General features: G+C 43.6%; 2 protein-coding genes across 2 annotated transcripts in view; both read left to right on the top strand.

The window, feature by feature from the left end:
* Positions 1 to 12,416, top strand: part of LOC136628740 (zinc finger protein 585A-like) — a 406,543-nt gene that overhangs the window by 269,058 nt on the left and 125,069 nt on the right. The window lies entirely within an intron of this gene.
* Positions 6,201 to 12,027, top strand: LOC136627186 (oocyte zinc finger protein XlCOF7.1-like). Its single transcript, XM_066602119.1, has 2 exons — positions 6,201 to 6,252; positions 10,298 to 12,027. Exons 1-2 carry the CDS (start codon positions 6,201 to 6,203, stop codon positions 12,025 to 12,027), a joined length of 1,782 nt encoding a protein of 593 aa, XP_066458216.1.

The raw sequence follows: 12,416 nt of genomic DNA, 5'->3' as shown, positions 1-12,416 counted from the left end.
CTAAGGATGGCCACAAACTTCTTGGCGGATGCATCGGCAGAGACAGTAAAGCTCTCCGCAAAAGCGACAGCCCTGTCTAATTCTGCCAGAAGGGTATTATGGCTGAAGTCGTGGTTGGGCGATTTAGCCTCTAAGAACAAGCTGTGTTCTCTTCTGTTCCACGGCTAGTTTCTATTCGGCCCAGATCTCGACAAAATCCTCGAAGGCGGCCGACAGGAAGAAGGGATTCCCAGAGGAAAGGCAACAGAGGGGGAGGACTCTTTGTTGGGCCCCAGCGCAACAGCTCGAATCTTATCAAGGCAAAGGCAAGACAGGCCGTTGGAGTTACCCCAAAGGGGGGTAGAGGGAGAAATTTCCTCTTCAACCCCCACCAGGGTGATCCAACAAGCAGAGACCCTGACGCCTGACGCCATCCCAGTGGGGCAAGGCTGGGGAGCTTTGCGGATCGATGGGCCACGATCTGCGAGGGTGCATGTATCCCAAAAATACTACAGCAGGGATACCAAATAAAATTGGTGCCCCCCCCCCCGAAGAAAAAATGTCACCACAAGGGGCTCAGCGCAACAATTGCGCCTACTACAACAGAACGTTCAAGAGCTACAGGAGTCAAACGCAATATCCTCTGTACCTCGGAATGAAGAAACCCGGGGCCACTACTCCAGGGTCTTCCTGATAAGTAAACCTTGCCGCATGATAATAAACCTGAAGCCTCTGAGCGCCTTCGTCAGGTACCGGAAATTCATTGATGTTGTCAATCTCAACAATAAAGCTGATACCCAGGGGAGCCTATATGGCGTCTATAGATTTAAAAGACGCATACTTCCATGTGCCGATCCACAAGGACTCTCAAAAATACTTGAGGTTCACAGTGGATATGGGCAGAAGAACAAGTCACCTGTAGTTGAGATGCCTGCCCTACTCGATCTCCTCAGCGCCCCGAATTTTTACCAAAATCATTGCAGAGGTAGCCGCCTACCTGAGGAAGAAATCCATCCTGATAATACCCTATCTGGATGACATTTTGATTGTCGCAGGGTCCAGAGAACTCCTGACAGTACACCTGGCGACAGTGCTCGACCTGCTCCAGTTCCTAGGATGGATAATAAACTGGGATAAATCCAGCTTAGATCCCAGCAGAGAAAAGATATTCCTGGGCATAACGCTCGACTCGGAATCTCAGTGGTCCTTTCTTCCCGAGATAAAGGTACAGAAGGTCCGTCGGCTGGTCAAAACCATCCTGCAGAGACAATCATACACAAACCGGGAGGCCATGTCTCTCCTAGGAAGCCTGATGTCATGCATTCCAGGGGTAGCGTGGGCCCAGGCTCTTACCAGAGCCCTACAGACTGCAGTCCTTTCAGTTTGGGCCAAAAGACAGTCCTCACTAGGGACAAAAATTCGCATCCCAAACTCAGTGAAGTTATCTCTGCGCTGGTGGACATCCCCAGCGAACCTGCGAAAGGGGGTCCACTTGATACAAAACCCAGCCACACACATCACGACAGACGCAAGTGCCTGGGGAGAGGGGGAGCACGTGGGAGGCCAGCTTCTTCAGGGTCATTGGCTACAGGAGGTAAAAGACCAATCCTCAAATTACAGAGAGCTCCAGGCGGTTTGGAAAACCCTACAACAGCTGGGGGATCCAGTACGGAATCAACATATAAAGATCCTGTCTGACAACACCACTGAGGTCACCCACATTCGGTGCCAGGGGGGCACGAGGTCACCCGATCTACAGAGCATTTTGCAGAAAATCTTTCGCTGAGCCGAAGGCCGGGTTCTCTCAATTTCGGCGACACATCTAAAAGGAGTGCTGAACCAGAGGGCGGATTTTCTCCACAGAAGGCGGATAGATCCAGAAGAGTGGTCTCTTTCTCAGGAGGCGTTCGGAATCCTGACAAACAAGTGGGGTCGACCACAACTAGATCTATTTGTGACCAGGGAGAACGCCAAGGTGAGGAACTTCTCCCTCAGACCAGGGGATCGGTCAGCAGCAATAGACTCCCTAAGCCAGGACTGGGGAGAGGGGCTTGTGTACGCCTTTCCTCCAATACCGCTGATTCCAAGAGTCTTGCAGCATTTCAGAGCGCAGGTATGCACACTGATCCTGGTAACCCCCTTCTGGCCAAAGAGAAGCTGGTTCGGTCTTCTGACAACTCTGAGCATCCAGGACCCAGTCATCCTTCCGGCTCGGGCAGATCTGCGAACACAGGGGCCACTGAACCACCCGGGCGTAGACAGACTCCACCTAACAGCCTGGATGTTGAGGAATTCACACTGAGAGAAAGAGGGTTCTCAGAGAGGTAATCGAGACTTTAATGTCAAGTAGAAAAAAGACAACCAACCTTATCTACCAAAAGGTTTGGAGGAGGTTTTCCTTATGGAGGCAGGGGAGAGATTTCCGGGACTCCGTTCCGGACATCCCCTTGATCCTGGAGTTCTTGCAGGAGGGCCTAGAGATTGGCCTCTCTCCAAGCACATTGAAAGTGCAGGTCGCAGCCCTTAGTGCTATATGTGACACCAAGTTTTCAGAGAATAGGTGGATCAGCAGATTTCTGATTGCTGCAGACAGGTTACGGCCTAGGCCCACAAATATGTTTCTGGACTAGAATCTTAATTGGGTCCTGAAGGCTATGACAGCAGAAACCTTCGAACCGATCGAGGCACTGCCAATAAAAATGCTCACGATTAAAACCGTCTTCCTGGTAGCCATTTCCTCAGCAAGACGAGTTGGTGAATTACAGGCCCTGTCTATTCACCACCTGTTCCCTAAAATCACGGACACAAAGCTAATATTTAAAACGGATCCAGCCTTTATGCCAAAAGTAGTGTCTCCCTTCCATAGATCCCAAAATGTAGTGATCCCCTCATTCTTCGATAGACCTAAAGATGATGGAGGAAGAGCCCTAAACTGCCTGGACGTCAGGAGAGCAGTCCTGAGTTATATTGACACCACAAGTCACTGGAGACGAGAGGACAATCTGTCCAGTTTTTCGGCCCAAACAAAGGGAGCAAAACGGCAAAGAGCTCCATAGCCAGGTGGATCCGTTACAGAATCCTATAGGGCCCTGGGGAAAGAAGTCCCCTTGGTTCTTAAATCCCACTCTACAAGGGCAGTAGTGTCTTCATGGGTCGAGCATAGTTCAGCATCCGTTGAGCAGATATGCAGGGCCGCAGTTTGGAAGAAGCCATACACTTTTGTTAAACATTATAGGGTAAAGGTGCAGCAGGACGAGGACATGGCCTTCGGCCGCAAGCTCCTCTCAGCGGCAATCCCACCCTAGATAGGTTTAGTTGGTACGTCTCAGATGGTGCTGTCGTGGAGATGACTGGGAAAAAAAGAGATTATACCTACCCGATAATCGAGTCCAGGAGTCTGACAGCACCCGTACATTCCCTCCTGAAGAAGATAAATAAATAGGAGGTGCTAGGAAAATTACGAAATATGATTTCCCTTAAAAAGAGAATATAGGTTAAAAAAACAGTTAGGTAAAGATTTAAGTTAAGCTTCTACCCCGGTAATTTGTTAGAAACCACTGAGGAAGGTGGGGAAAGGGGAGAGCTTTTAACCTCTCGGTGTGAGCCTCCTCCTGATAGGAAAGGAAATCTCAGGTGGTGGCTGTCGTGGAGACTCCTGGAAATACGATTATCGGGTAGGTATAATCTTTTTTTTTTTTTTTTTTTTTTTTTTATTTATTTATTTATTTATTTATTTTTTTAACTTCGTCCCTTATAGTTTTGTCGAGCAACGTTGGTTTCTTTCTACTTATAGTTCACACATTTGCCAGTGCTATTATTATTATTTTTGATCTAATTTTGCTTTACTAAAGTTTTTAGTTTTTTTGTTGCTCCCTGAAAAGGCATTTTATTAAATGACAGCTAGAAATAAATTATATTGTGGTTACTGTTTCCCAAGCATCCCTCAACCTACACCCGCATGATTCTGTCTGGTTTGTTAGTAAGTCCAGAATGGCCCTCCCTCTAGTTGGCTCCCACACAAGTTGGGTTAAGGTAGTTATCTTTAATTGTTCTCAAACTTTTCACTGTTTTGAGATTCTCAGGTTACATCTTCCCATATTATAGCTGGATAATTAAACTCCCTCATAATAATTACTTTATTGCGGTTTGACACCTTCTATTTTCCTTATTAAGTTTTCAGTTTCTTTTATTTTCTTTTATTTCTCTATGGAAAACCCCTATCAGGAGTTTGTTGTTTTTCCCTCGCTGTATTTCTACCTACAGAAATTCCATGTGTTAATCTCCTGCACCTATATCTTCTTGTAGCGTTGGCGTCAAGTAGGATTTAACATGCAGACATACCCCTCCCCCTTTCTGGTTCTTGCGGTCTCTTCTGAAGAGATTGTAACCCTGTAAATTCACCGCCCAATCTCACTTGTCATTGTCATGTTTCCGTTAATCCTACTGTGTCGTAATTTTCTTCACATTCTTGCTTCAAGCTCACCCATTTTACTGATCAGACTTCTTGCCTTCATTGTTATTCTTTATATTCATTATGCTTCTTATGGTCCTACTAGCTGTTCTATCAGTTCTAACTACTAACCCCACCCCCTACTTGACCCCCATTCCCAATACTTGGTTCCAGGTCTCTGTCTACACTCTCTCTTTCCCCCTATTACTCTTTTTTTCCCTCTTTCCCCCTAATTTAAACAGTCCTCCAACCTTATAGCCATCTTCTCCCACCACTAGGACCTGTCTAGCTTGCCATGTGTTCTCCTTTCTTTTCTTACTGGATCAGTCTACTCCCTGGCTTTCAGAAGAAAAGGAAGTCCTGCAGCAGTGCTGACCCTGTAATGGCATCCCCCACATCGGCCCGTTCGTAACTGCTGACCATATTTATTGCCAATAAAATATCTATAGAACCATCTGGACTGCCAACTGCAACAGCCTATGATTTTACACTATCTAGAGGCTCAGTTACAGCAAATATGCCAGAGGATATATCTGAGCCACATAGCTGCAGGTCTAGAAGCTGAACATAAATATAAGATGGCGGCTCAATTACCCCATGAGGAACCTGTCCACCAACCTGTCTATTCTTCCTCAAGAAAAATAAAACATACAATCATAGTTAAAAACAATCCCTCTCCTAGATGGAACCTGTATGCCTCAATGCCTTCCCATATTACATCAGAGTTAGAGGCGGTACAACAGGGTACTAGAGCCTCCATGCCCGTGTGTATCACATCTTGTATCCAAGCTAGAGGTGGCCCAACAGGATACTAGAACCTCCCTTTAGGGGTCAGTTTTCTACGATAAATTCTCCTTTTTGCTTTGATATTGTAATCCCTTACTTATATCCACATTACAGTCACACAGAGAAAGCTTCATTCGATTCCGACAATTCCATCTAGGAGAGGGATTGTTTTTAACTATGATTGTATTTTTTTTTTCTTCTTGAGGAACAATAGACAGGTTGGTAGACAGGTTCCTGATGGGGTAATTGAGCCGCCATCTTATATTTATGTCCAGCTTCTAGACCTGCAGCTATGTGGCTCAGATAACTACTCCTGTCAGGCCATATTTGGTCATCATGATTAAAGGCGTTGTCCCGCGGCAGCAAGTGGGTCTATACACTTCTGTATGGCCATAATAATGCACTTTGTAATGTACATTGTGCATTAATTATGAGCCATACAGAAGTTATAAAAAGTTTTTCACTTACCTGCTCCGCTGCTGGCGTCCTCGTCTCCATGGAGCCCGCCTAATTTTCGCCGTCTAAAATGGTCGAATGGCCAAATTAGACGCGCTTGCGCAGTCCGGGTCTTCTGCTTTCTTCAATGGGGCTCCGTGTAGCTCTGTGTAGCTCCGCCCCGTCACGTGCCGATTCCAGCCAATCAGGAGGCTGGAATCGGCAATGGACCGCACAGAAGAGCTGCGGTCCATGGAGGAAGAGGATCCCGGCGGCCATCTTCAGCCGGTAAGTATAGAAGTCACCGGAGCGCGGGGATTAAGGTAAGCGCTGAGCGTTTTTTTTTTTTACGTCCCTGCATCGGGGTTGTCTCGCGCCGAACGGGGGGGGGGGGGGTTTGAAAAAAACCCGTTTCGGCGTGGGACAACCCCTTTAATGATCTTTTCTTGTCATATAAAACCTTTTACATGACTTCTCCAACCGTCTGCTGACTTTTTTACAATATTTGTCTCACAGCTTTTGTATCCGGATAAAGATCTGAGGGGCAAATATGAAGGGCGATCAGCGGTGTAAAGAGGAGATTCCTACAGGTAACTACCCAGGTGAGTAGTAACCACTAAATACAGCAGAGAGGAGTCACAGATTCTCCTCAGTCAGCGGCTGCAGATATGTTATTCTGTGGAGAAGAGAAGGAAAAAGTATATAGCTCACCCATGAATTCCTGTTATGTTTCCACTTCAGCGGTAGTCTTAGAAATTCCACAGGGACAGCTTCGCCGCTCAGTCCACCAGGGCATGCACCAAGTAAAATAGAGGAATAGCTGCTGTTCTTTAAGTAGAAAAATTTCAAACGCCTTTATTAGTAGAAGTGTCACATAAAAGGTCAGACGCTATGCAGGATGCATTTCCATTCCATAGCAGAGAATCTTGTACTACTAATAAAGGCTGTTGAAATGTTGTTCTGTGGTCTGTAGGATTAGGCCTAGCTCACATGGGCACTCAGGGATTTGGCTGCTGAATCCCGTAGCCAAATCCGTCTGGGCCCACAGAAATGGATATTAAAAGGCAGCTTCTTACCTCTCCGGATTCAGCACGGATCTCCTCTGTCGCAGCCGAATCTTCTTTCTTTAGCATGGCGTATGTGTCCAGGCACACCGGCCGATGTGCCCGATGCATGCAAAATGTTTTTTGTTTTTTTTTATTCCCTTCTTTCCCGTGGATCCGCGACACATCTGCAGTGACAGCAGCTGCTGTCCCGTGTGAGAATAACAGCGATGTATTTAGAGAACAGACCGTCCACTGTTCTCTAAATGCACACACATGAAGTACTAAAGGGCTGATTAGCCCATTAGTACCTATGCAAAATGATCGCTCAAAACTGTCAGTTTCTGCCGAATTTTGAGTGATCATCTGTGTGTGTAAATGCACCTTATGTTTAAGGGATCGCCATCTTCTGGCTGCCTGCAGCTTGGACAACATTTTTGAGCTGACAGATTCCTTTTAATATCTGACCAGCTGCACCGGCTTATTGTATACAGGTGTCAAAGAAATCACTATACTGAATAGTCAACAGGGCTTGTAAAGAGAGATTATACCACAAGGGAAAGTAGAGCAAGAAGTTACTGAGGCAAAACCATCTTGAATCCAGAGTATAACTTATGAGGACAATAAAAATCTACTAACATCTTCTAAAAACCACCTCTCAGAATAATCAAGAACCCAATAATGGAAGGACCTCTCCTGCCCTCTTATTTCCCTATTCCTGCCTTTATCATGCAGAGTTCCTGTACTATTCATCCACTTCTAATGGAACAGCTGAGAGCTACTGGTTATTGGCCCGGCCACCAATCTGATGTTAATGATCTATCCTGAGGATAGGTCATCAGTAAAATAGACCCCTGGAAATCCCCTCTAAGCTGGTCATAAACATTCACGAACTGTGGGCAAAACTCTCGACCTCCTATACACATGCACACTCAGCCTCACATAATTGGGTCAATTTAATAAGCCAGGCTTTCGCAACACTGGGCTTATCATGATTTCCCCCCGACCCACCAAACAGCAAATCCCAATTGAAAGGGTAAAGTGTGAAAGCGGGGTTATCCAGGTGCTGTGCAAAGCCAAATCAGTGTTTGGCAAAACAGGTCACCATTTGCTTCCTGACAAGGTCATTCAGACAAGGTTTTCTCAAGACAAGGAAACGGTCTGTATCCTTGATCTACCACTCTACTTGGAAAACATATTTTCAAGGGTCTGAGGAGAGACAGGTCTCCCCCATATGGTTTTCTCTCCTTCCTATGTTCCTTTGAGACCTCAATTTGATATTGGGTACTCTCCAGCTTTCTGCCTTCTAGGTTACTGATTACCTCAATCAAGAGGGTCTCCAAGTTGATGACTCCCTTTTGCCATTCTGACTATTCATCAGGGCAAGATGAATCCTTGCCCAGCACCTTCATATCTTACTAAGATGGTTTCCTTCTTCCACATTAACGATGAAATTCTATTGCCATGCTTTTGTCCCTCTCCTTCCCATCCCATAAAGGTGTCACTACATAAACTGTATGTCGTAAGGACCATTTGTCTGCATTTGGCAGTCACCTTTTCCTTCAGGCTCTTGGACTCTCTTTTTGTCATTCTGAACAGTTGATATAGGCAATTTCCAGATTCAAAGGTGACCAAATGCAGATGCATTCAGTCGACCATTTGTAGAGCTTTCCAACTGAAGGGTCAAAATCTCCCCTTGAGGATTTCAGCACCCTTTACCCATTCATTGGGTAACTTATGAGCAGTGCAGCACCAGACCTTGGACGCTCAGCTTTGCAGAGCTGCCACCTGTTCCTCTGTCCACACCTTTGCATCCCCAGATTAGGGTCTTGGTCTAAAGGTTTTGCTGGCAGTGGTGTCTCATTCTGTTTCCCACCCCAGGGACTGTTTTAGGACATTCCATGGTCTTGTTATCCCCCAATGAAACAACTGAGAAAAGAGGATTTTTGTCCTAATGTAAAATCCTTTCTTGTAGTCTTTATGGAGGGACACTGTATCAAGATTTTTTTTTCTCATGCTATTAGGCCCTTCTCAGTTGTAGGATGTATCGGGCTTGTTCTGCTCTTTAGTCTTCTGACATTGGTTTCTTTGAAGCTTGTACTTTTACTGCTGGCATACAGACTATTTGACCAAGTGTCTGTAGTCTGCGTAAGACTTCAGTAGGGGAAGCTACATTTTTCTTCTTAGTGTCATGCCTACACCCTTGGTCCTGTGTCCCCAATGAATACTACCAAAAATGGATTTTACAGTAAATCCTCCTCTTATGCACCCTGAGCTTGGCTTTTGGAGAATGATGCTATAAAATCTTTTGAATGCCCCTTTTTTCAGATCCCCCAGAGACTCCATATGATTGACAGTCAAAATTAGTTACTTAAAAGGCTAAATTATCACAAAGTTTTTTAGGGCTGTTGTTTAATCAGATGTTTGACCAACTCCAGAAACACAGATTGTAAAAAAATTACTTAGTTTTTCAAATAAATATCCTACAGAGTAGAAGTGAGGATAAGTAATTTTAAAGGGCATGTAGGTCACAGGAACTGTGTGAGATGGACACCACCTGAGGCCGTTCTTAAATGGGTGATAAAATCATGTGAGATTTGTGTGTTGCGAGACACGCAAATCTTACTCATAGGTAAACCCCATTCTTTTGAATGGGGTCAAACACATGGGGTTTTTTTTTCTTCCAGCAGGTCCTATCTTTGGCTGTGCCCTTGCATCTACCATTATTTTAAATAGGGTCAGCGACAGCATCGCACCTCGTGCTAGGTTTCTTCTTTGAAAACAATTGGAGCAACTATGCGATCGAAGCTTTCTCAGTGATACAAGACAGTTTTGCTACAAAAATGCATTGCATCCACAGGGAAATTGTATGTTGGAGAGTGCGATATTTTGGCCCAGTATTGTACCCATGTGAAGTTGGCCTAAAAGCACTGACTCACAAGAGCCTTTATGATTCTCCACTGAGCATTTAGCAGAATAGTGGTAACAGGTTCACTGATACCTGGACCTATGAAGATAGAAGCTTAACCACAGAAGGGGAAAACTGCAAAAGAATAACCTGTGGCCAAACATCATGCTTTATTGGTCCTCATTGTGAGGTCTACTGTTAGATTGTGATCTGTTTTTTCACCACTGTCTTAGTTAATAAATGCTATGTGACTTGTGTAAGTAATAAATTGGAGTCTCTCCTTCTTGCCAGTCTGTGCTTGCTCCTTTTTAAACTTCATCAGCAGGGATATTTGCACGCCCTTCACGCTCAGTCCCAGCGGCTTGTCATATCAGGCAAAATAAATTTCCAGGAGCCTGGGCTGTGTGAAAAATCCTTCTGCTTTATTTGTTAGTGCTTAAAAAGCAGGACCGCATAGAGAACGTGTTTCGATTTTCTAAGACAATCGAAACGCGTTCACCATGCGGTGCTGAGTTTTAAGCGCTAACAACAAAAAGCAGAAGGATTTTTTCACACAGCCCAGGCTCCTGGAAATTTATTTTGCCTATGTGACTTGTAATTTGCATTGAAATGTTTGTATAGAAATTTTAACCGTAATATTGATACAGATATATTTTTATTTCAATAAAAAAGTAAAGCCTGCTTTATTCTTGACAGATGATGGTATCGGATGCTCAGAAGAACGTCTGATATCTGCAGATTGTAAAGCAGAGGACTGTGGTATCACACAAGATACATGTGAAGAACCTGCTATTGTCCCAGATATTCCCTCATCCCTCCACAGTAAAGATCTATTATCTGATCTATCAATGTTTAATAAGCAAAAGAAAAGTCACAAAAAGGAAGAACCTCAAAGAACTCATACAGGCAGGAAGACCTTTCCTTGTCCAGAATGTGAGAAATGTTTTACAAAGAAATCACAACTTGTCCGACATCAGAGGATTCACACAGGAGAGAAACCATTTTCATGTTCAGAATGTGGGAAATGCTTTAGACTTAAATTACAACTTGTCAGACATTTGAAAACTCACACAGGAGAGAAGCCATTTTCATGTTACGAATGTGGGAAATGTTTTAGACTGAAATCACATCTTGTAATGCATAAGAGTATTCACACAGGAGAGAAGCCATTTTTATGTTCAGAATGTGAGAAATGTTTTAGACTGAAATCACAACTTGTCCAACATCAGGGAACTCACACAGGAGAGAAGCTATTTTCATGTTCAGAATGTGAGCAATCTTTTAGACTGAAATCACATCTTGTAATACATAAGAGAAGTCACACAGGAGAGAAGCCATTTTTATGTTCAGAATGTGGGAGATGTTTTAGACAGAGATCACAACTTGTAATACATCAGTGTATTCACACAGGAGAGAAGCCATTTTCATGTTCAGAATGTGGGGAGTGTTTTGGACAGAGATCCCAACTTGTCAGACATCAGATGATTCACACAGGAGAGAAACCATTTTCATGTTCAGAATGTGAGAAATGTTTTAGACTGAAATTACAACTTGACAGGCACTGGAAAACTCACACAGGAGAAAAGCCATTTTCATGTTCAGAATGTGGGATATGTTTTAGACAGAAATGTCAACTTGTCATTCATCAGAGAAGTCACACAGGAGAGAAGCCATTTTCATGTTCAGAATGTGGGAAATGTTTTATACAGAAATCCAAACTTGTCAGACATCAGAGGATTCACACAGGAGAGATGCCATTTTCATGTTCAGAATGTGGGAAATGTTTTAGACAGAAATCCCAACTTGTCTTTCATCAGAGTATTCACACAGGAGAGAAGCCATTTTTATGTTCAGAATGTGAGAAATCTTTTACCCGCAAATCAGATTTTCTTTATCATCAAAGACTTCACACAGGAGAGAAACCATTTTCATGTTCAGAATGTGGAAAATGCTTTTCTATTAGTTCAAGTTTTGTCAGACATCAGAGGATTCACACAGGAGAGAAGCCATTTTCATGTTCAGAATGTGGGAAATGTTTCATAGAGAAATCAGTACTTGTCAGACATCAGAGACGTCACACAGGAGAGAAGCCATTTTCATGTTCAGAATGTGAAAAATGTTTTTCTATCAATGCAAGTTTTGTCAGACATCAGAGGATTCACACAGGAGAGAAGCCATTTTCATGTTCAGAATGTGGGAAATGTTTTTCTATTAATTCAAGTTTTGTCAGACATCAGAGGATTCACACAGGAGAGAAGCCATTTTCATGTTCAGAATGTGGGAAATGTTTTAGAGAGAAATCCTCACTTGTCAGACATCAGAGAACTCACACAGGAGAGAAGCCATTTTCATGTTCAGAATGTGATAAATCTTTTACCCGCAAATCAGTTTTTTTAAAACATCAAGCAACTCACACAGGGAAGTAGCGATTTTGTTTGAAACTGTTTTTAATGTAAAGGGCACAACACCAAATCAGTTAGTCAAAGTAACGTTATATGTGATACAAAAGAAAGAAGAAAATACTGTAGTGCATTGTGGGAAAAATTCTGAAAACTATCGAGTCAGGTTTTTGGAGTCAAAAGTTGCAAATTTTGTCACATATGTTTATGCACAAAAAATGTCTTTCTCATCTTACACAATAGTTTCTGGTTTTCTAAAAAATTGGGTGGGGTTAACCAGATGGGACACGGTTCTTGCGGCCTGACAGATTTATCATAATTTACACCAAAAACTGGCATACATTACAACATAAATGTGCACCATCAAGTGCGAATTTGATTCTCTTTGGATTGCTAAAAGACGTTACATTTTTTAA

Source organism: Eleutherodactylus coqui, chromosome 5, assembly GCF_035609145.1.
Source record: "Eleutherodactylus coqui strain aEleCoq1 chromosome 5, aEleCoq1.hap1, whole genome shotgun sequence".
In the NCBI taxonomy this organism is placed as follows: Eukaryota; Metazoa; Chordata; class Amphibia; order Anura; family Eleutherodactylidae; genus Eleutherodactylus; species Eleutherodactylus coqui.
Note: the sequence above shows the minus strand (reverse complement) of the source record. Positions and strands in the feature narration are given on the sequence as shown.

Coding starts and splice junctions, on each gene's coding strand:
- LOC136627186 (XM_066602119.1), top strand. CDS start 6,201: ATGAAGGGCGATCAGCGGTGTAAAGAGGAGATTCCTACAGGTAACTAC. Junction 6,253..10,297: donor TCCTACAGGTAACTACCCAG/GTGAGTAGTAAC, acceptor TATTCTTGACAG/ATGATGGTATCGGATGCTCA.